General features: G+C 43.4%; 1 protein-coding gene and 1 long non-coding RNA gene across 3 annotated transcripts in view; both read left to right on the top strand.

Annotated features, from left to right (window-relative positions):
- Window positions 1-22,714, top strand: part of si:dkey-234i14.2 (RNA-binding Raly-like protein) — a 39,490-nt gene extending 16,776 nt beyond the window's left edge. Inside the window, exons 3-8 of one of the 2 annotated variants that reach the window (XM_061037102.1) lie at window positions 346-396; window positions 6,428-6,612; window positions 15,611-15,724; window positions 18,134-18,285; window positions 21,561-21,612; window positions 21,952-22,712. In XM_061037102.1, coding sequence (XP_060893085.1) covers window positions 346-396; window positions 6,428-6,612; window positions 15,611-15,724; window positions 18,134-18,285; window positions 21,561-21,599 — 541 coding nt within the window. In that variant the 3' untranslated portion in view covers window positions 21,600-21,612; window positions 21,952-22,712. Of the gene's footprint in view, window positions 1-345; window positions 397-5,050; window positions 5,237-6,427; window positions 6,613-15,610; window positions 15,725-18,133; window positions 18,286-21,560; window positions 21,613-21,951 lie in introns of those variants that run through there. The other variant, XM_061037103.1, reaches the window with a different exon arrangement.
- Window positions 1-24,664, top strand: part of LOC132973573 (uncharacterized) — a 226,488-nt gene that overhangs the window by 32,814 nt on the left and 169,010 nt on the right. The gene's annotated exons all lie outside the window — the stretch shown is intronic.

Genomic DNA, 24,664 nt, shown 5'->3' with positions numbered 1-24,664 from the left:
ATCTTATCTTGCATGTTTCCTAAAGTTCCCCTATTTTGAACTTAGGCATGTTTTTAGCATTCAAACAATACTTACCGTAAAATCCGGACGCGCTTTTGATCCCTATTTATTCCTCACACACTGCACACGCCCTGAAATGTTTGAAGTCTCACCTCCAGTCATTGTTGCTTGAAAGCTGTGAGGGTTCATAGCGACGCAGACCGGGCTGAATTTAACCTTACAGGTTTTAATGCAGCACAGTCCGTGTGTTTCAGGGCGATCTACAATACTTCTCGTACAGTGTTTCTCAGTGATCGTTAAGCTGTTTCTTTATCCTAACCTTCGTCTCCTTCTTGGTTTCCTCAGATCTGACTATGAGGTGGAGTATGGCAGATACCCCGATGACCACTACAACAGGTACTGAGCAGCTTTTTAGCATCGTTCTTTGTTTCAACGATCCTGAGTTTGAGTTTGAGAAAGGTTTAATTTTTCCTCTGATGTTCAAGAGAAATTATGTTTGAGAAATCAAACACAAGTATCTTAAATCTACCTCGACCCCTACAATTCTATGTCGCCTTTGCCTTGGCCAAAAAGTTCCACTTGAACACACCGCAAAGACTACAGCTGACGACCAACCACCATGTACATTAATGCGCTATTGAATGGCAATAGAAATACAATTCAATACTTTATTTGACCTATTAAGAGCTTCAACAGCCGAGGGACCTAAGCTCTTTTTGAAGCGTTCCCTCTTCCAGGTCTGAGTCCTGGATCTCTGAGCTGATGGCAGTAAAAAGAGGAGTGGGATGAGTGGGTGAGAGGGGTCCTGGGCTGTGATGAGAGCTTTGTGAGTCAAGGCTTTGTAGCTGAGATGTGAGAGGTTTTGGGTGGGCAGACCAATGATTTCTGAATCTGTATTTGTGATATGGGTGAGTTTATGTAGTTTCCCATCTGTTGTTGAAGAAACAGGGTGAGCAGTAGAGGAGGATGGGCTGGATGATGCTTACAGCTGAGAGTCTTTGCTGGCAGCGTTTGTGAGGGTCAGTGGTGTGTCGATCAAAGCTCCAAGATATTTGAAGGAGTTGACCATTTCAACATTTTCATTGCTACTGTTTGTGGGGAACCAGATTAAATCACTGTCCAATCAGAGCTGAGTATGTAGTTATGTGCTGTATGCATGCAATGTGATTGACTTACAAAGTTTTACAACAGTAAAATGCAGATAACAGAAGAGATATGAAGGTGCTTGGAGAACTGGCCTGATTATTATTAGCTCTACAAAGGCCAAAATAAAGAGAAAGGTATACCTCTTCTTTTAAAGGTCACATATTCTGCAAAATCCACTTCACCATGTTTCTCTAACACTAATATGTGTCTCTAGTCTGTCTTTAAACCCCCCCCACCCCATGATGAGAAAAGTCCATCCTCTCCGTCTTTTCCCTGCTCCACTTTTCAGAAAATGTGTGCTCAAACAGGCCGTTTGGAGATTTTCCCTTCATGACATCACAAAGGGCAGGAACCCCTCCCCCAGGTGGGTGACACTCCCACAGCTAGGTGTTTATTCTGTCCTCTTAGTCTGCCTTCTCATCGTAAACAATAGGACATGGAGCGAGAAAGATCGAGTACACCCAAGCCCTTCCAGAGAGGGAGCGTGGTCAAACACAGCTAATTTACATATTTAAAGGGACAGACACAGAAACAGCCTGTTCTGAGCAGGGCTGAAATAGAGGGGATTATAGACATGATCAAAAACAGGATCAGAGTGGATTTAGAACAAAAAACTTCACAGACATGTTTTAAGGAGCTCTGAGACTTATTTAAACTGGTTGAAGAGGAGGAGAATATGTCACCTTTAAAGCATTGATTGAGCCGGTGGCCCGATCTCCAAAGGAAGCATGTTTAATAGCTCTGGAGTACACGTGGCAAAGGCGTTATCCTCCTTTTTCTTTTGGATATTTTGGTCCTGAGGCAGCAGCTGTGTATGACCCCACATGACCGCTCTACTTCTCTGAGTCTGAACAGAGACAGTGGAGTGTTTCCTGAGTGACTCACACTGCTCATTTCCAGACGAGAGGAGGAAATTGTCGTCCCTTCCGAGCACATGAACTTTTACTCTCCATTTGTGTCTGGAAAATAACGACTTCCTGTTTGGCGGCAGCGTACAGTATAGACTCAGAGGTTAGAAAATGACTCTCCTTCTCCTCCTCCTTTCTGAGATGTTGACAGCTCACAGACTGTGAGTGGATCCACGTTTGACCTTTTTGTTTCCAGCTTTCAGATGGTTAGAGAGGCTTTTTTAAAGAATGAGAGCTGCTCCTATTCATCCTCAGCTCACGTTTTTCTGCACGCCGATGAAAAGACAGAAGAAGAAGATACTTTGTGCAGTGATTAAATTTATCAGACGGTGGGAAAAATCACAGTACTGAGCCGAGAAGATTAAATCCAATCACCAAGATTTATTGAAAGACAAGAATATGAGACAGAGTGAAATACAGAGATGCTGTGTGAGAGGAGAGAGAGATAAAGATCATCATCTTATGTTCTCATCACTACATTTATTAGCCACATTTTAGTTTCATAAAAGTGTTTAATTCTCAGTTTAACATCAGACTCAGGAGTGAGAGACGAGCTGCTTCTTCTTCTCAGCCTGTAAAACGCGCTGACGGCTCTGAAGGTGACTCAGCATTTATTCGAGCTCACAGAGGACTCAGCAGATTCCCCACAACAGAAGAAAAACAACAAACACAGTGCCGGGGTGTTAGTGAGAGAATGTCGGGGGAGAATGTGCCGCCACGGCAACTTAGTGTGAACGACTTGACAAAGTCAGTGAAAGCAGTTTGTTATAAATCATCTCTGAACACACCTGAGCTCAAAGTACACAGGCGGGGCTGCAGGTAAAAATCAAGAGCTTTGTCTTCAGGCTCAGCTCCCTTTTCACCACAACGGTCCTGCACAACGCCCACAATACTGCTGACGCTGAGCTAATTTGTCTGTCAATCTCACGGTCCATCCTACCAGACCAAGAGATACTTGAACTCCTTCACTAGGAGACTCACTCCTCACCCGGAGAGAGCAATCCACTATTTTTTCTGGCCGAGAACCACGGCCTCGGACTTGGAGGTCCTGACCCTCATCCCAAACCGCCCCAAATGCCTGCCGGAGGTCCAATCATGAGGAAGCCAACAAAACCACATCATCTGCAAAAAGCAGAGATGAAATTTTGAGGCCCCCAAACAAAAAAACCCTCGACCACCCGGCTGCGCCTTGAGATTCTCTCCATGAAAATCACAAACAGAATCTGTGACAATGGGCAACACACACCGGGAATGTGTCCGACTTGGTGCAGAGGATGTGGACACATTTTTTATTCCAGTGCAGGATAAGTCATCAACATGTTCTTGTTGTTGTGCAGATCAATGCAAGACCTGATAAAACATCAAAGAATGGATGGATGTGCACAAAGTGAGTGTGTGCAATATATAAACAGCAAAGACACCCTCACTGTCATCTGTTGACAGCAGTCTGTCTCCGGGTGCGGTAGAAGAACACGGTGGGATTAGAGGATGTCAGACTTAATGAAATTCTGTTCCTGTGAGCCTCTTTCACGTTGTTATTTCATGTAAAACACCTGAATAGAGTTTGTCGGGATGGATCAGAGGATTTGACTCGTCCAGCCGGCAGCAGGTCAATATTTCCTGCACGCTGTCTCCTCTGAAAATCCCTGCTGGAATGATCTAAAGTTGTTTAAATTTTTTCCTGAAGAATATCTCGGCTTCAGTGCGTGCGAGGGAAACTCTGCTCGCGTCCACACGGCCGTCCTGTAAATATTTACAGGTGTTTATCTGCCGGGCTGCGGATTATCAGCTTAGCGAGGTACAGTAGCCCTCTTCGACCAACACACACACACACACACACACACACACATCAGGATGTGTTTGTGTGTGTAAGGCTGCAGGGACAAACAGCAGGAGGTCTAAACGTGTGTGTGATGATCACTCCTGCTCACAGATCTTAAAAAGTTGCTGATGGTGTGTTAATCCTCTGCTGTGATGCTGTTTTTCTCCTTCTTTCGGTCGCTGCAGTAAACTGTGAGCGGGGAACACAAAGAGCTGCACGGAACGACGGAAAGAAAAAATAAAAGTCTGTCTATAAGGGAAGATTCAGAGCTGCAGGCTGAGACACATCACACACTCCTGGAGGCTTCTCTTTTGTCTGGAAAACTGATGCTTATTCTTATTTCTGGAAACACGTTTATATTTATCAATTAGTGATTCAGCGTTCTAACCTCTCTCCATTTTTCAAAAGCATCTCCAATATTGATCCTAGTTTGAACACGTTTCTGCTCGTGGAGCTTATTAGAAACATGCAGAGGCTTTTTAGGTCGGGTACAATCACTTCTATCTGAACCAGTTCTCTTGCTCTCTTCCATCGCTGCAACACCTGTTGGTTTGACCTGATAACTGCTCTCATATCTGGCAAACCGAGGGGCGTCCAAAACGGCCGTGTGGGGGTGCCTTAAAACCGCCTACCTTCTCTGGTCCAAACAAATCCAGAGCATTCAGGACCAGAATCTAAAGTTAGAAGGAGGACATACTGGCTGCTGCATTGTTGTCAGAGAAGCCAGCACTTCAACATACATGTTTCTTTAATGTCTGATCATATAGTAACCTCACTTTATCATTTCACTCACTACACATCTCACTGATTGGACCTTTAACTTCATCTGATTTAACTTTAAGCTGAGGTGTAATGATTCATGTTGTTCTTGAAGAACAATATCCTCTATATTGTACTATTGCATGTTTTCAGTGGCACACATCATGATATAATTTTTCTAGCCTTTTGAAGTGTAAATGTATTTTCTGTGCCACTGGCAGCTTTTGAAAATAACTGGGATTGGTTTTATGTGTGCATGTGTGTGTGTTTGTGTGTTTGTGTGTTTGTGTGAGACATTGTTAGAGATAATGTGTGTTCATGCCCCCCCCCCCTCAGTCAGTCCTCCTCCAGCTGTAGATGGATGCTGTGATAGACAGCAGAGGTTGGCAGGGAGAAGGAAGGGCTGCTCCTCGTCCTCCTCATCTCCTCCTCTATCGCTCTCTGCATCAAATTGGAGCTGTCAGTCAGCTCTCATCCGCAGCACAACACACGCTATCAGAGCGTAACAACCGCACACAACAACAATGACGACTACAGGACACGGCAGAGAGAAAACGCTGAGAGGGAGAAACGTGGGATCATGTGATGAAATGAAATCAGAGTAGGTTAACCGTTTTAATAAGATGAATTATTCTGTCCTTCAGGAAGTTTGAGTTCTCCTCGAGCAGGTATCGCAGCCCGGCGGAGGAACAGCTGTGCTGCGGGTTTAAGACAGAATTCACTTTCAGCTGACTTTCAGCTGCAGCTACATCATAACGCTCGAGCTTTCATTCTTAATTAACTTCCTTATAGATCATTTTAATACTTTTATAAGAATTAAGGGAGATTTTCTTCAAGGTGAGCAGGTTAAAGCGTGAGCAAAAGAGAAAGTCCTTCAGGCAGGAGAGCTGGCTTTAAACACCTCGGTCGCCCCGCTTCTGTGTTTTTAACGAATCAGGAGCACACTGTGTGTTGTTTAACTTAAAGAGGACATATTATCCCACTTTTCCACCTTTTCAAACAGTCCCCTGTGGTCTAAATGAAACATCTCTGCTGTGCTTTGGTCAAAATATAACATGAATCAAGCACCAGAGGTGGTTTGTGACCCTGTATAAGCCAGCTCTCTCAGAACGCTCCGTTTTGGTGTGTGTGTCTCTTTAAATGCAATGAGCCCCCCCCTGAGTTTTCCCCGTAGACATCACTCCTCTGTAGAGAGAATAAAAATGGCGGACCTGCTCAAAAATGTTGTTCTAGGCTGGGGGTGGAGTCCATGGGTGGAGATACCAGGGGAGGGGAGGGGATTTTTATTTTACCAGAATCCCACTGTGACATCACAAGGAGAGCACATTTGAAACGGAGCATTTTTCTCTGTGTTGTAAGACTCATGCAGACCACAAACAAAGGACTGGATGGATTTATTTCACATTTAGTGGGTCTGTAGACACTCAGGTTACCCAGATATATGTTCACACTGTAAAAGAGGATGTCCCCTTTAAAAAATGTCTTCTTCAACCCAAATCCCTACAAACTGCAGCTGCTGCTGAAAATAAAATATTTAACTTGTTTTGTCATGATTCTCCCTGAACAGGTTTATTTTATACATTTATGTTAAATTAAATACCTCACAGTCTGAGCTGCTCTTCAGTCTGTTGGAAATAAAGATAAAGTCTGTTCATAGCATTAATCATCCTCCACTTCATTACGGTGATAAAACAGTGGAGACACAATCGAGCAGCATGTTTCTGCACAAAGCCTCGGGCAGTGATGCATCATGGGACTCTGTGTGTGTGTGTGTGTGTGTGTGTGTCTGCAGGGTGTTTGACTACCAGCGTGTCCCCTCCTCAGTCCCGGTGGATCCCAGTCCTGTCAAACGGCCCCGCCCTTCATCCTCCTCCTCCTCCTCGTCCTCCCCAACGGCGGCTCTGAAGATGAAGAGTAGCAGAGCGTCCAGCAGGAGCACCAACAACACACACACCTCCTCCTCCTCTGACAGTAAATGTAAGAGACACGCTGTGCACACACACTTCACGTTTGTGGTTCTTTAACTTCTCATTTGACACACACTCAGATTTCATTTGAATAATGAACACAAGTTTAATACTCTGTACTCTGAGGCTCAGGGCGATTAAACACTGTTTCCCTTCACCAACTGGTTTAAATTCAAAAAGCATTTAGTAGGAAACACACAGAAACTACAGTAGTAACACCATCATTCTTTATTATATTCACCAGGAGAATTCAAATCAGCATCAACACCATCCTAAATATCATCATCATCATTAAGGTCGTAGGTGTTCATAAAGCGCTGGGTCTTTATCTTTTTCTTAAAGGTGCAAAGGGACCCTGCAGGTGGAATGGAGTTTGGTAGGTCGTTCCACCACTGGGTGGCGACAGAGTCTAGTTAGAAACTTACCCAGAACTTCCACCAGATACGTGAGCATTGCATGTCCGCTCGGTTACGGCTCTGTGCGCCCTCTTCCGTCAACACCAACAGGCCGCATTCTCTGTGCGCTGCCAGAGGCAGAGACAAAGATATTCCTGCGATCATTTTATAGATTCACTCTCGACAGTGTGAGATAATACAATGTACGTGATCTAAAACCTTATAATCAATGTAGGTGAGGACCTGGTTAGGACTGTATAACTGGGTATGGATGGTGAGTGTTATTTGGGTGATGTCGGTAAGAACACCAGTGAAGCAGTTTTCCTTCTTGAGTTTCTCCTTTATTCCAGTATGTTGAAATACAGCCAAGTTGGTCCAGTATCTGAGCATAGGTAGCTGTTTGTCTGTTAGGATGTGTGTAAGAATATCTGTGTGTGTGGGTATGTGTGTGGGTGTGTGGTCTGCAAAACAATAAAGGCAGAGATTAAACACTGTCTCTGGATTAATATTCACCAATATCCTATTGCTAATACAAAGTATGCACTTAGGCTATAAGTCAAATAACACACATAGCACACATGCTAACGCATTGGCCGTGAGCTTCACACGCTCTCACGCCACACCCCCGATTTCTCACGCTGAAGTGTCCGCAAAAAAAAAAAAAAAAAATCTATTCTGTTATCTGTTATCTACCTGTTGAGCTATGGCTTAGAGTGACAAACGCCACCCGTGATCGATTAGTAAAGCCTTCAAAGCCAGCGAGGGGGTGGAGCTCGGATCTCGCGCCATCGGAACCAGAACCAGAGACCGCTGTTGCATTGTCACAACAAAGTCACAACCACTGGTTACAACTTAGCATTCTCCACTGAGGTAGCAGAGAGACGTCAATTTCCCCATTTTCAGGTATGTATGTTTTAAGTGTTTATGCCCTTAAACTTTAAGAAATGTTTTTTTATTCGTTTTGTGTGTTTTTAAAGGCATTTCAAGAGCTTTGTAAAATATTATTTTGAGGTCTAAATTCAGCTAGCCACTACTAGCCGCAGCAGCTGTACGATATATTTTTTTTCCGCTCTCATTTTGGCAAGAGTTCACACCGTTGGTACAGTTTGGTCTATTTTTAGCTCTACACGCTAAACTGCGATGGCAAGATGGTAACATTAAACCTATAGCTGAATTATGAATGGTTCAAAAACACTGCACTCATGGCTCCAAACAGGAAATAGAAAGAAAAGTGCGGATCAGGGGAAGAATCTTCCGAGCAGCCCTGTAGAAACTCAAGTGGATGATGTTGAATCAAGCAGCACCAGTGCTAATTTAGTGGCTCAGTCAGGATCGTCTTGCCTTGAAGTGTCGCCAGCGCCTGCTAGCAACAAACGGTGCAAAACAGTAAGGAAATATGACTCGTGATGTCCTTAGCAACGAATCAATGAAACCATCACATCTAAAACGGCATCTTACAACCAAACACACAAAGCTGGAAGACAAACCGGTTGATTTTTTAAACGAAAACTTGATGAACTGAAGCAGGTCAAATTCACGATTCAATCTTCTGTTACACCGATAGCTAAAACGCAGGAGGCTTCATTTCGTGCCAGCCTGCGTATAGCAAAAGCGGTAAGCCATACACAATTGGCGAAGAACTGTGTCTACCTTTAGCCAAAGAGATTACACACATCATGTGTGGGGAAAAGGCTGCAAAACAGTTAAACTTAGTGCCACTTTCAACTTTCTGCCATAGCAGACATGGCAAATGACGTCAAAAACACACTTATTACCCGCATTAAAAGTAGTCGCTATTACTCCATCCAGCTGGACGAGACTACTGATATTGCAGATATGGCTAATCTGCTTGTATACGTCAGATACGAATATGCTGGTTTAGCTCGGGAGGACTTTCTGTTCTGTCAACCACTGCAGACAAGAACTACAGCCGATGACATATTCAAGCTCATAAACATGTTTGTCCAAGAGAATGGGCTCGAGTGGAAAAGATGTGTTGGAGTCTGCACTGATGGCGCCAGGGCTATGACAGGTCGCCACACCGGAGTAGCAGCTCGAATACGCGCGGTGGCACCTGAGATGCAGTGGACTCACTGCAGCATCCATCGTGAGGCCCTGGCAGTGAAAAAGATGCCTGAAAAATTGAAGTGTGTGTTAGAGTCGGCTGTGAAAACGGTGAACTTTATTAAGGCCCGACCTATGCATTCTTGCCTATTCCATGTCCTCTGTGATGAGATGGGCAGCGAGCATGACAAACTCTTGCTTCATACGGAGGTAAGGTGGCTGTCAAGAGGGAAGGTGCTTTCGAGACTTTTTGAATTGCACAGAGAGGTCCAAATGTTCTTGCAGGACAGAAGCTTCCCCTTATCGGATCTTTTAAAAGATCCTGTGTGGCTCAATCAACTGGCATACTTGTCAGACATTTTCTCTCGTTTAAACAAACTGAATTTGGGACTACAAGGACTCTCCATCAATGTGTTTGATGTGCAGGACAAAATCAATGCAATGCTAAAAAAGATGGAATTGTTCAAAATCAAAATTAAGGCAGGTGATGTTTCAGCCTTCCCTGCTTTGGATAGTTTCCTGTCTGACAACGACCTGACACTTGATGATGGAGTCAGGAACAGCGTCGTTGCGCACCTCGTCTCGCTCAGTTCACAGTTCTATGAATATTTTCCAGGGACGACCGAAGCAAACAACTGGATGAGAAACCCGTTCAGCATAAAAAACGCTGACATGCCAAATGACATCACTGTGGCTGAGCAGGAGAGTTTAATAGAATTGTCTTGCGATGAAACACTGAAGTCTGCCTTCAGATGCAAGGCATTGTTGGACTTTTGGATACAGCAACACAGCGAGTACCCTGCACTTTCGGACAAGGCTGTGCGCTTTCTTCTTCCTTTTGCGACCACATATCTGTGCGAGAAAGGCTTCTCTTCACTTGTCGTCACAAAAACGATATACAGAAGCAGGTTGGATGCTGAGCCAAACCTGAGACTGAAACTGGCTTCGATTGACCCAGACATCGTAGGACTGTCAAAATCGCGTATTTCGCATATTTCCGGCCGGCTCCGGCGGAGACATGCGAGGTGAGGCGGCGACGAGTTGAGCCTCATATCAGATTGTGCAATCCCTCACAAACTGGGTTGAGTGTATGCCTTTTGCTTTCTTACTGGTTGTCACCAATGTAATGTTTGTAGACACTTTTATTATGTCCTCACTTTCCATAGAATAAGTAATGTATTTCACGTGTGTTTATGACATATTTAGTCTTTCTGATTTGACATAAAACCGCACTGAAAAAGCATGAGGTGAAGCAGCCAGTACCTCTGCCTCAACTGTAGGGGGCGTGCGTCACCTTACGTGAGGCTCATAAGGCCAAGAGTTTATGCATGGTTTAATGTTGCTCCTCTTCTATGCAGAATTTTTTATTTAAAATTTCTACCTTGGCCAAACATGCACCTTACCTCTATGCATGTGTGTAAATAATGCTAATATGAGATATGAAACACAACCAGTAGTCAATGTGCAAGCTGCCAATTGAATGGTGAGTTTAAACTACTCTATAAATGGGTTCATATATTTGTAAATCTGACTCTGAAAAAGTCGTTGCCTCACCAGCCACGAACCTCACCGCACGTCACTGACATGGTGGTACTTGGAGAGCCAAATATTTTCATAGGTGGTACGCAGTTTAAAAAGTTTAAGAACCACTGTTGTAGATGATTAAGTTCATTCGCAAGGTGTGCAGTAAATTCATGGTGCCTACAGCGCTGATAGGCCATGAACAGCCACATGAGATTGCTTTCAAAGAAAATGACAACCATTTGCCAGGTCAGTTATCCTTTTTTTTCATCTAACTAGAAGTTCAGCAATACTTTGAACTTCATACCCAGTGTGTCATGCTGATATTGTATGAGTTGCATGACACAGCATATCTGTTAACCTTAATTTGTTGCATCTGTGACAGGAAGAAAGCTGAATATTGGCTTCACCACTAGGGCCAAGCTCAACAGATTACTGGATGATGGAAACATCACACCACAGCAGATGGAGAAATTACATGGAGCTGCCTTGGCTTTTCTGATCAATGCTGTGGATTACGCTTTGAAGAAGCTGCCCCTACAAGAGCCACTGCTCAAGCATGCCAAGTTTGTAGATGTCCGGCAAAGGTTGGAATGTGGCATAGAAGATGTTCTTTTCTTTGTTGAGATGTCAGGATTTCTTTCAGCAATTTCTGCTTGTTATCTGAGACTAAATGCCCTGAATTCTATACCAAAGCATTGTAACTATAGAATTTTGCCTCTAAGCACATGAGCCATTTCTAAGTGTCTTCAAAAACCCAATTCTTTGGGTTGATGACCATATATCAAAAATAAATGACATGTAACTGTGCTTTCTTAAATTAGGTTCCCTCATCTGCTCCCCTACCAAGGGCCACAGGAGCATGAACTACTGAACGAAGAGTTCCTGGAATACCAGACTATGACAATGCCATCCCTGTAGGACTCAGAGGAAATTGAGATGGAGACCTTCTGGGCTGAGATGGCAGCCCGGAAACAGAAGGTAAGAATTATTCTGTACACCAAGAACACAGTAGAAGTATATATATATATATATATATATATATATATATATATATATAATAGTATATACAAATAGAATAATTTGTTATGTATGTATAAAACATCATATACAGTAGGTGCATGCATTTTGTTTTAGAAATGAATAATTATCCTTTACTCTTTCAAAGGAATGTAACAGATTTGTTTCCACTGTGTTCTTGGTTCATTCTTCATAGGTGACAGGGTTACGTCTGTTTATGAGGCTTGCCACCATTGCAAAGCTGGTCCTGGTGTTACCCCACTCCAATGCTGATGCAGAGAGGATGTTTTCTGTGGTGAGGCTAAATAAGACCAAAATCAGGAACAGCCTGGCTCTGGAAGGAACCCTGTCATCCATAATGACAATCAAGATGGCTGTCCTGGAGCCCGGCTTGAAGTGGGAGCCCTCCCCAGAAATAATCAAGGCCTCAAAAAAGGCCACAAGCAAGTACAACAAAGTACACAGCTCTTAAGGACTGACAGTAGCCTCCTTTGCGTTAAGTTTCTTACCTTGTAAAGTCCACATTGTTCTGCCGAATTTACGCTGACTGTTACCACAGCTTATAAACAACTCCACATTTGCTTAATGCCATTAGTTGTTAGGGTTAGGGTTAGTTAGTTAGTTGTTAGTTTGAAATAGCGTAATGCACAACTTCTCCAGCAGAGGGGGAAATCCTAGCTCATCCTACCAAGGGGGGCTTTAAATTGGTATTAGCTGCATGTAGTGTGGGGACGTTCAAAAATGTTAAAACATGACCTAGCTTTTGGGGTTTTCATTTTTATTCAAATGTTTCTTGCAACATATCTGTATACTACATATCTGTTTACTATTTGATGACTTTTTTTATACAGAATCCCAAAGTAAACATGTACAAAATGAGCCATGCTGTGTCTTGTATCTTACTGTTGGGTCAATTGGTTCTATTTGTACACTCTGACTAAGGCTAATACATTGAGAACCACTGATGTATGGTAAGCAGTAAAAGTTCTTGCTGTATGGTTATGATCCTGAATGGGCCAAACAAAAAATTGCTGTGTATGCATCAAAATTTTGGTTGGCCCCACCAAATCTCACTCCAAGGTTTTTTGAAAAGTTGACAGCCCTGAACACACTATGATAAGCAATCATGTTGACAACAGAATAAGTAAATGTACACACATAAGCCATGTTAGCTAAACATATAGCAGTTACTAATAATTGGCCATGTGACAGCCAGCAAGCTAATTGCTAAGCTAATCGTTAGCGTGCTAATTGCTAACAATCTAATATCACTTCTACTTTTTTTTTTTTTTTTAAGATTTATTTTTGGGCTTTTTGTGCCTGGGGCGGGCGGGCTAACCAAGGAAATGGGGCTGTGGAAGGATCCTTGAATTGAAAAGGACAAACTAACTATCGCGATCGTGTTTGGCTTTATTGTGGAGAGTTGGGATTGAATCAGTAAGTTCATACAGGGAGCAAAGCCCAAACAAGCAACTGCACTTAAGAAAACAAGCCCAAAAACCAGCAACCCGCGACTGACGATATTTGCAAGCGACTTTACAGAAAAACAAGCCCAAAGTCTTATAACAAGCGGACCTGGCAACACTGCTGCTTAACTGAACTACATGAGGTGAGTAGAGCTGCACATCGTCAAAGGGGCGGGGCTATGACATCATCACCCAGAGAGCCTTTCGAACAATCAACCTTACAAAAACATCAACAAACACACATATGGTCATCGTTCTGAACCGTCTTTTAGTGTTGTATCGGTGTCTGACTTCCTGTCCCGCTTGTTCTTCTCTGTGGCTGTCCTGGAGCCCGTTTTGTTGTTCCCTTTAGCTAAGCGTTGCTAAGCGACACTTCCTGGCCACCATATTAATGCTTATAGTATTTTAAAAAGCATCTGTTTACTCTCGACAGACCAGAAAATGTCATGCTTGAAATAAAAGGAGATGGTCTTGACTTCCTTTAGCAACATTCACCTTCCTCTTGGTCTCTTCTCAAAGGAAACTAACTCAGATGTTTACACTCCAACTATAGTGTAGCTTATTCTCTGACGTCCTCTGCACCAGCATGTTATTTGAAGGTATTTCTTTGAATATTTAAAACCAAATGTTAGACTTTGTGTGTTTTTATCCCAACACGTTGGGACCATTTCGATTGGATGATTCAGATCTTTGCCTTCTGCCATTTGGTTTTTGGAGTTTTAGTGCAGCATTAACTCTCTAAGTTTTTCGTTGAACCACATGAGTAAATTCATCATACCAGGGGTCATGACCACGACACTGCGCGGTACAAACGATGAGAGGAAACATTTTGCCTGTGTGTGCGTCCTGTGTGTGTGTCAGAAACAGTTCATGCTCCTGTGTTGTGGGTTTGAATGCTAAAAGGTTTTTAAGCAGAGAGGGCCGAGACACCGACACCGTGCTGACGGCAGAGGTCGAAACGCAGAAGTGTTTAATGCCTCGACCTCCTTCAATTAAAGGCTTTTAGATTCTAAACTCACACAAGAGCCGCGGTGGCCTATGTGCTCCAGATTGTGACCGTTTTTAAAAATCATTTTATCTGCAGCCGACATGACGATGTCTCCCCTCCTGAAGCCTTGTTCATGTTATCTCCCGCCCGTGTGATGGCTCGCCTCGATGTTAGGGCCCCAGGGTGCTGCAGAGAGGCGGGTGGGGGGGGCGCAGCAGATGGTCTCTTCATTAAAAGCTTCTGTACCGCAGGGCTCTCCTTCCTCTCATAAGCCAGCCGAGCCTATCAGCGCTCGCAATTAGACCGAGTTAACAGTGCATGGCAAATCAGAATTGTTTATACTAGATTATTACAAGCCTTAATAGTTTTCACTTCGCCCCATCACGGGGAGATTAGATTGCCTTTGCCAGCTCCAAAGGTTGAGAAGCTGTCAGGAGTGATGCAGTTTTCAGGGCTGTTTGGTGGCGAGGGCGGCCTTTTTTTAAGAGCACGGCGAGGGCGATGGGGTGGAGGGAGGTGGGAGTGCAGCGCTGGGAATCATTTTGTGTTGCAGGACTACAGGCTTGATGGCTGCAGGGGTCACTGGATGACGTCTGAATCTGCATGGAGCCAGCCTGAACTGATTCTTAACAGTATGTGTTGAGTAGATAATGTGAAAAACCAGCTGAAAGACTTCAAAACTGTTCTGTGGGGTTACGCAGTGAGTGTTTTGTTCTGTTTTCGGGCTGTTCTCGTCTTTTGTGGATATAAATCTGTAAAGCTGTTTTCACACATGCACAAGACTCCTTAAATTGTCCAAACATTTCCAGTGTGAGCTGCATGTGTGAACAGAAATTGTCAATTCTTTTCACTTCAAATTTTTCTGTAATTTTTGCCACCAGCCCCCGAGTAAAATTTCTGCATGAAGTCGAGGTTAGCCGATGTAAGAACACAGCAGGAGAATCCACCGTGGGCGAGTAGGTGATCTTTATATCATGTGACCAGCGTGCAACAGGTCAGGATCTTAGTGCACGTCAATGAAGCTGCTTATAATCAGTTATAAGTAGTAGTGATGTCACTTCGGGTCGTTGGCTTGGCACCTCGGGAGAAGGGTTGCAAAAAAGTAGGACGGTACAGATCGATAATTTTTGTACCATTCCTAACTTTTGACAGTGGAAACGCCAATAACTGTGTACTGAACTGAACCGGACCACATGGTGGAAACGGGTCTTAGGTCTTTGGTCCAGTTCATCTTAAAAGTTTGCAATAGAGTGAAGTTTTCCAGCAAAACTGGGGAAGTCCTGTCATAAATATGTTTTTGTCTTTATGGAGCTGTGCACAGGAGCGTCTTCATTTTAAAACAGAAAATAGACAAACACAAACTCTTGGCACAAAGTAGGAGGAGCACAATTTCTTAAAACCACTTTGGTGTTGCAGTAAGATTCCCTTCTAGCAACGTTCAGCTTCAATTCAGAATCTTTGTTGTTTTATCTGGGTTATTTCCGACTTTGATATTGTTTTATATTGAGCCTCCCCCCCCCCCCCCCCTCTCTCTCTCTCTCTGTATCCATACAGTGAAGATGGCGGAGCTTCTTTCCATTAAGAGGGAGCTGACGGTCATAAAGGGTCAGATCGATGGACTGTTGGACTGTGTAGACAAGATGGACAGACAGAGGAAGGACTGCTCAGGTAGAGAAATCTATTGGACGGGTTCATGTCCCTCTACACTGCTTACCCCGACCCACACATCAGACCTCAATCTTGTGCTTTTTCTATAACTTGGCCCCAATATGAACATGATGTGTAGACTGTTTAGTTCCAGATGATCTCTCCAGCCCTCTGCCATGACTCAGATGTCATCTCTGCAATGTCACGCTCACAAGCTAAAGTATGCTCCCTAAGAGCTGGTGGTAACTCATACATAAACTGTTTTTGTTGTCAGTCCAGGTCCAGATCATGCTAAACCCTTACCCTAGCTTGATCGAAAGGCAACTGGACTCGGTTGTAGATCTTGAAGACGTTTCACCTCTCCTCCTCCGAAAGGCTTCTTGAGTTTTTAACTATCTGATGGACAGAGCTGGAAACAACATGTTTTTTATGCTATCCAGTGCAATGAGGAATGCAGGAATTTATACAGTGGAGATACTTCACAAACACATGGTACAGCAGAGGAGAGCTCTGCTGTACCATGAGAGCCAGCCAGCCTGCACAAATGCAGTTTGTTGTTTTTGAACCGTCCTTTTTGCTTCCTCCGCTTGCCATCACAGCTTTGCTTGTCAACCATTGTAAATCATTATTTAAAAAAAAACAGAGAGACTCCTAGCGTACCACAAGAGGGCGTACCACAGTCTGAGAGTGAATGTAGTACAGGTACGTTTCTAGAATAAAATGACGTATAGGTGCATCTGAGATTAAAGCAACAGCAATGAAAACTGGCATAGGTGTCACGGGTCCGTCATGTGGTCCACGGTGATCAGCCAGGTCACATGCGCCTGACATGACCATCAGATCAAGGATGTGGTAAACACGATCTGAGTCACTGTTGTCATTTGAAAGCCTTGATTACACATTGTGAAGAAAAAATATCTTATTTTTTTGCATCCATTCAATTGAGGGTTTAGACATTTAAAATGAGGGTGCAGTGCAATCCTTTACCCCTCTACACACATATGAATGAGTGGACCTGTAAACATTTTGTACAGAGCTTGGTTAAATGTTATGAGTTTCACACCGCTGGTTTCCATTTCTGTAAAGTTTTGCAGACTCGTGATCGGCTGAGAAGGAGAGAAGTTTGTTAGAGAAGATAATCTAAAGAAGTAAAAACTGTCAACATGTCACTTTGGATAATTTCCTCATCTTTTTTATCCTCATGAGGAAATAAAACCACACACACACACACACACACACACACACAGTTGTTTGGGGACGAGATAACTCCTGAGCGCTGAAGGGGAGCTTATGAAAGGTTATGAGGCCGGCGTTTATCACTGTTTACCTCCCTGTCATAATCCACGCTCGGCTGGAGGCAGCTCTGTCATTGAACCATTCCTCACAGATTCAGCATGATAGCCGATCACATCTGAAGGGAAACACACAGACACTCTCTGCACCAGCGGCTCCTCGCTGAGCGTGAGCAATCATAAAAGTTAGGTTGAGATATCGGCCGCTCTCTGGGTGAATCTTTTTAACAACAGAAGGACAAAGGACTACATTCACACTGACGGATTATGTGATTATTAAAATTGGTCGTCTATAAAAATTATCTTTTTTGAAACATAACATTGAGCACACATTGCTCTGTAAGTGCTACCTTATGGCAGAGTTTACTCTCTATTTACATTTCATTTGTTGCAGCAGCTGAGTTCCAACGTAGACGGAAGTTAAAACTTAAAGGTCACATATTCTGTAAAATCCACTTCACCATGTTTCTCTAACTCTAATATGTGTCTCTACTCTGTCTACAAACCCCCCAATGATGAGAAAAGTCCATCCTCTCCGTCTTTTCCCTGCTCCACTTTACAGAAAATGTGTGATCAAACAGGCCGTTTGGAGATTTTCCCTTCATGACATCACAAAGGGCAGTAACCCCTCCCCCAGGTGGGTGACACTCCCACAGCTAGGTGTTTGTTCTGCCCTCTGAGTCTGCCTTCTCACCGTAAACAATAGGACATGGAGCGACAAAGCCCGAGACACCCAAGCCCTTCCAGAGAGGGGGCGTGGTCAGACACAGCTCATTTACATATTTAAAGGTACAGACACAGAAACAGCCTGTTCTGAGCAGGGCTGAAATAGAGGGGTTTATAGACATGATCAAATACAGGATCAGAGTGGATTTAGAACAAGAAACTTCACACACATGTTCTGAGGAGCTCTGAGACTTATTTAAACTGGTTGAAGAGGAGGAGGATATGTGACCTTTAAATCTTACACCTACCACAACTTAATTAGTCTGATTTAAAATCCAACATGGCTGCTACGAGCATCAACAGTAACATTTAGGCTGAAAGTATTGTTGCTGTCATCACATCATCAAAATCAATGTGTGTATGTATGTGTGTGTGTGTGTGTGTGTGTGTGTGTGTGTGTGTGTGTCCTAAGAGTGTCCTCAGAGTGTGTTGGACTCTCCTCACCGAGGTTCAGTCAGCAGTCTGGAGAGAGAAAGTCCGGAACCAGGAGAGGCCAGCGAGGACGAGCCGCTGCACTACCAGAACTACTACCCCCACAGTTACCCCCACAGTTACCCCCACAGGGTAAATATATAAACTTATTTTACCCGGCAATAATAATGACTACTACCTCAACGGGGTAAGTATACAAAAACCAACCCCACAACTACCCCAGGGAGTAAATCTAGACATTTTTTTTACCCTACTTGATCTTCTAAATCAGTGTTTCTCAAATGGGGGTACGCGTACCCCTATAGGTATGTGGGAGTACTGCAGGGGGTATGTGACAAATGTCATAAAAAAAAAGTTGCATCACAGCAAACTAGTGGTGTGCGAAATAACGATCTTAGACCCTGAAGGATTTAAACGTGTTGACAATCTGCAAAAACAGGGAGCTCGTAGAACAGAGCTAATGTGTTCATTTTATCATGCTGCAGTTTATGCTCCTACACAGACGCGTCCCCCCCCCCACCCTCTGCTCCGCAGCGGAGTGGGATGCCCAAAAACAAAACTTAAGAGTTAGCCCGTAAAAAGAACTCCATCGTGGTTATATGCAACTGTTTGAGATACAGGACGCAGGATGCAATAAACAGTTATCTGAAGAGTTTGCAAAGTTAAGGTTTGTTCTTCAGGTAGCGACATAACGAACCCTTAACGAGCCCAAGAGACGTTAACAGTCTGCTGAGAGTCAGACAGAAAGTCTGTGATGGGAGATGTAGTTCAAGTTTATTAAAGCCATTTCAACAACAGTTGATAGGAATTTGTCTTGTAATCCCGTTATTTAAACTGATGTTGCCGGTGTTTTCTGCTCTCTCTTAGTTTTTAAAGTTATTAACAAGCCTCTCCACTCGAAGCTCACCTGTTGTGATAATGGAAACGAGAATGAAACGGAGGGAGGCGATAATATCAGCGAAGTTTGGACCTCGGTTGTTGAAAAAATGTTTATGAACAGTCACCTACAAACATTTATTTCCATGCATTAGTATCTATGCATGCTGCTTGAAGTGATGTCAGTCAGCAGCTCTTTCTGATCTCGTTCAGTGTGCAGCAGGCAGGTGAGAGTGAGTAACCATGGTGACTGTCTGTTCGTCAATCAACGTTGTCCCGCCCCCTCCGTGAATAAAACTCTTAATTCAGTAAAACTTACTTTGACCATGTGTCACAGAATAATCACATTTTGGATTATGTTTGAAGTGTACATGTTTTTAAATGAATGCATCGTTGTATAAAAAGGTACCAGATGAACCCTAACATAGATTTAAAGACACAAAAGAGCACACAATACTAAATCATTCATTTAAAATGGTGCATAAAAGCCTACAATTGTACATACAAATTTGTCAGAATGCAGGGGAAGACATTTCTGGTGTTAAAAATGTTCTGGGGAGATGTCCAGCAACAAAGACAATTTTAAATAGACTAAACTTATAAGCACAGTATTTGTGCAATTAAAAACATTATACAGGGAAATGAGTTCAGCTAAACTAGTTGGTAACTTGCAAAATCTTTTTTTAAGATCTGTATGGAAAAAAATGGTGATAAAATTGTGATATGATATTTTTTCCATATCGCCCACCACTAATACATTTTTATGGGATTTACCTCCACGTATTCTGTTCCTCCTGAAGCACTGTTTGTCTTTTGTGGGATGACATAAGCCAACAGCTTTATGAAGACCACATACATTTGTTTAATAATGTTCTTTTCCCAAATTATTTCCTGAAAAATGTCTTTGGCCGGATAAGGGGGTACTTGGCTGAAAAACATTCTGAAAGGGGGTACACAAGCCCAAAAAGTTTGAGAACCCCTGTTCTAAATCACTGCCCCCAGTGCAGATTACATTTTAAACTACTCTAACCAGCATCCTAATTACCCTGACAACACCAGCCGACTGTGGGGTAAATAATGACCTCAGTGTTTCAGCAGGTTAGGATATACCGCCATCTTGTGGATTCTCTCTTATTAACGGCGTTTATTTTCCATCTGCGGATAAGGTGAACACACAGCCAAGTCCGTTTGCGTATAAAATGTACAAAAAATTAAAAATGAAGTTAAATATGAACCAGGTTTTATCGTTTAGACTTTAAAATAATTACAAATCCACTCTGAAAACATGTTAAATAAAGCCAGAACAAAGCTGGCCGCGCTGCAAAAAGAGGAAGATGAGGCGTCTTTAGTTAATGTTTAAAGTAAACTGAGAATACAATGTTTTCCTGCTTAGGCCCCTCCCCTCACCTGTCTTTATAACGACCTCAGTTTTACCTCTGGTCCTTTATCTTTGACAAAAAACATAACAAAGTGCGCCTCATTGCTCCACTCTGCACGGAGGACAATTTGCATAATCTGTGCTGTACGATGCAGGTCGTTTTATTTTTTATTGAAGCTCAGATGAGCCGAGCGGAGGAACGCTGCTCTCCATGTTTCCGTGTCTTTACGGGGAAAACATAATGATATAGAATTAGCCTGCAGGCTCCTACCTGCCTGACGGAGCGAGGCTGCTTCATTAATCTGAGCGCAGGCGGAGAACAGAACGGCCCCCTAATCTGCTGCATTGTTGTGTGTGTGTGTGTGTGTGTGTGTGTGTGTGTGTGTGTGTGTGTGTGTGTGACAAACAGTGTGTAATTACCATTTGCCTGTGTGTGTAACAACATTGTGTTAATAAGAAAAGGAGATTTGAAGCTCCCTGCAGGTAGAAATGACTTTTACAATGTGTGAGTGTGTGTGTGTGTGTGTGTGTGTGTGTGTGTGTGAGAGAGAGTGTGTGTGTGTGTGTGTGTGTGTGAGAGAGTGTGTGTGTGTGTGTGTGTGTATGTGAGAGAGAGAGAGTGTGTGTGTGTGTGTGTGTGTGTGTGTGTGTGTGTGTGTGTGTGTGTGTGTGTGTGTTACTCTCAAAGACGACAAGGCTGCATGGATGATGATGATGATGATGATGAGGAAGGTGATTGAGAAAGATTGTGTTAATTACAGCTAATTGCAGTTTGCTTTAGCGGACCCACTGTGTCATGAAGTCACTCTCTCCCTCTCTCTCTCTCTCTCTCTCTGTCTCTCTGTCTCTCTCTCTCTCTCTGTCTGTCTCTCTGTCTCTCTCTCTGTCTCTCTGTCTCTCTCTCTCTCTCTCTCTCTCTCTCTGTCTCTCTGTCTCTCTCTCTCTCTCTGTCTGTCTCTCTGTCTCTCTCTCTCTGTCTCTCTCTCTCTCTTTGTCTCTCTCTCTCTGTCTCTCTGTCTCTCTGTCTCTCTCTCTCTCTCTGTCTCTCTCTCTCTCTTTGTCTCTCTCTCTGTCTCTCTCTCTCTCTCTTTGTCTCTCTCTCTCTCTGTCTCTCTCTCTCTCTCTGTCTCTCTCTCTGTCTCTCTGTTTCCAGATAAAGCAGCACCAGTCTGACCTGGAGGATGATCTGTGATACTGCAGCTCAGGTATCAGATCTCTTAAGAACTACACTCTTGGTATGTTCTCAAACTTTTCACAATGAGTACCACCACGGAATATATTTGGCTCTCCAAGAGTCCACCATTATGGCCAACATTGAAAATCATATTTTCAGACTGTTTTGCGTCGTTTGTTGCTAGCATGTTCTGACACTAACGTTGCCTCTTGCACTTGTTCACTCTTGTTGACTTCAGTTTCTTCTTTGCACTTTTTAGGAAGCTGGTGTTATTATATTCTACATTTCTCAAAGGGTGAACAGGTAAATCTCTGAGTACAGATTCTACAGAGTAATGCATTTCTCCTCTTTTCTTCCCACATCCTTCCAGCACCAGGACCTCGGATCTTCCGCAGCAGGGATGGAAGATTCTTCTAGAAGTTGTTGGAAACAGGAACTTTCTTGGACGGACTCTTCTCTCCCCCCGAATCCATCTCATCTGTTCATCACCGCCTTTTTGATTTCTATTCTTTTGCTCAAACTCCAGACCACAAAATAAAAACATCCCCAAAATGTTCTCCTGTTCGATCACAGACTCTGGTGCTCCACGCTAACATATCGCCACATGGGACAGTAGAGTTAAATTCAGTGTTTTTAAAGAGCGTTGCAACCATAGACTGTAAATATTAACGGACAAAGCCTGAGTGACGTCACCCGTCTGTTCCTGCAGGGGGCGCTGGAGTCCCATCAATGGCGGTCTCCATGCTGGAAATGCTGTCTCAGTCTAACTTTCAGTCAACCTAACGACAGGCTGAGAGCTGGAGCTGAGGCGGGTTTTAAGACTCTTGGCGAACCGTTACACCGTGCCCACCTGTCAATCAGGTCAGCTACACGCCTTATTGTGAATAACTCTTATCCTTCATTAAATCAAAACTAATGAGTCATCAAAACATTCATCCCCCGTACAGTGTGTGTCGATCGAGACATGAGCTAATCAGACCTATTTGTTTTTTGAACCAGGCTGTAAACATGTTAATCTCTGCTGTAAAAACAGGCTTTTTAGAATGGGTGTGAATGTGACTTCCTGTGTTTCAGCAGCCAGCCTCTAGTGGACACTCGAGGAACTGCATTTTGTTGCACTTCTGCATCAGCTTCATTTTTCAACACTGGAAGTTGCTGCTTGACTGCAACATTATTTTGCATTGTTTTAACGAGTTTTCACACCTAATCTTTTTGGGTTGTTTTTTTTTGGTTAAAAAAAAAATCCAGCTCGTTAAGTGCAAGTTAGTGCAGTTTGTTTGCACTGGTGTGAAAACTGTCATCAATCCCTGGCGTGGCCCAAACAAACATGCAAAGGTCCCTTGAAAGGTGTCAGTCCACTTTTTCGGACTCTGGAGCAGTTCATCTGTGGTAAGAACTTTTACCGACCTCCATCAGCCAGTCGAGCACGAGCAGTGCATTATGGGTAGGATGGTCAGGATGGCATGATAAATCAAGCTCACAACTTCCAACAACACACCAAAATCTAGTCACTTGGATTATTGTGCGTCTTCTCCTGAACTGTCTTGATAAACAACTTCAGCGCCTCCGGTGTATCAGCATAATATTTTGCAGGTCCATTTTTCAAACTGTATGGTTTGCATGCATTAAAGATACCTGTTTTATTTTCTTTCCCAGAAAAAAAGGATGAATACTCCTGCAGAAATTTTTGACTTTCTGTTGAAATGAACATTTAAAAAAAAAAAAAGGAACCCAGTGTTTTACATCCTTGTACTTCTTAGGAATCCTGCAAAAAGAAAAGTGAAAATAAACAAGAACAGGCTGTTTATGTGGCGCCCGTAGCCTAGTGGTTGGTGCCCGTGCCCCATGTATGAAGACTGTTGTACTCCAAGCGGGCGGCCCAGGTTGGAGTCCGGGTCTGGCATGTTATTCCCCACATTTATGAGCTATGTTTGGCAGCATTTTAAGCTTTTTTGTTCTGTTATATCAAGTATTGCTCCAAACCCAAATGAAAGCAGACAACAATCCTTACAAAACAAGGTATCCTTATATTAAATCCATTCATCAGAGTAACCTTGCTTCCCATGTTGGAGTCCCTCTGATTTATGTAAATAATGTCCGTGCGGCAGCAGCTGGTGGCTCCTTATCACACCGTTTATTTTCATCAGCTCTGCTCTCATCAGTGTTTGCAGATGTGCACAGAAACGTATTTCAGTGAAGCGTGTTCAGGGCTCAGTGAGCACACTTTATGACTGTGGGTGAAAAAGAGGCTCTGGTAATTTCCTGAAATGTGCATTTACACTTAATAACATTTATTTGTAGTGGTTATAAAAGAGGAGATTGTATTCTTCCACTATGAAACAATAACCAGACACCGGTATGTCTGCCACTTCTTTATCAGCGTAACTGTTTTCACTGAACCAACACCATCGAGTTGAGCTGACTGGTTATCAGTAAGTACGTTTACAGAAACCACTCTGCTCCTCAATTACAAAATTGCAGGTTCAAAACCGGTCGGAGCAAAACGAACACCTGCAGCAGGACGTGCGTGAGCAATACCTGAGAGAAAGATCTCCAATAAGGAACACGCATTTCTTAATCTCATCAATTCTCTTGAGACATAAATGAGACAAGAGAGGTCTCTTAAAGGAAGAATGAGCGACTTTTTGATCCAGTAGATGTCGCCTTTGAGCACCGGCATGAAACCAAAACAAACTGCTGTTAGACCACACCTCCTCCATACTGAAGCCTCTGCTCTCCTCCAGAGACACACCTCCAACCCCTCTCCACTAGTGTTCACACAAAGGTGTTATCAATTAGAACGCACCATAATTAAGCACCATTGAGTGCAATTGGCGTACAAAATTGTCCTTTGCTCGAGCTGCAATCACCTGTATCCTGCATTGTAGTCTTAGCATGCTAATGTTAGCACTCGACCATCTGTTCCTGCAGGGGGCGCTGGAGTCCCATTGATGGCGGTCTCCATGCTGGAACTCCTGTCTCAGCCTAACTTTCAGGCAACCTAACGACAGGCTGAGAGCTGGAGCTGAGGCGGGTTTTAAACCTCCTGACAATCGCGTCAGCTCCGCGGCTAACTATGGATA

This window comes from Labrus mixtus, chromosome 4, assembly GCF_963584025.1.
Source record: "Labrus mixtus chromosome 4, fLabMix1.1, whole genome shotgun sequence".
Lineage (NCBI taxonomy): Eukaryota > Metazoa > Chordata > Actinopteri > Labriformes > Labridae > Labrus > Labrus mixtus.
Note: the sequence above shows the minus strand (reverse complement) of the source record. Positions and strands in the feature narration are given on the sequence as shown.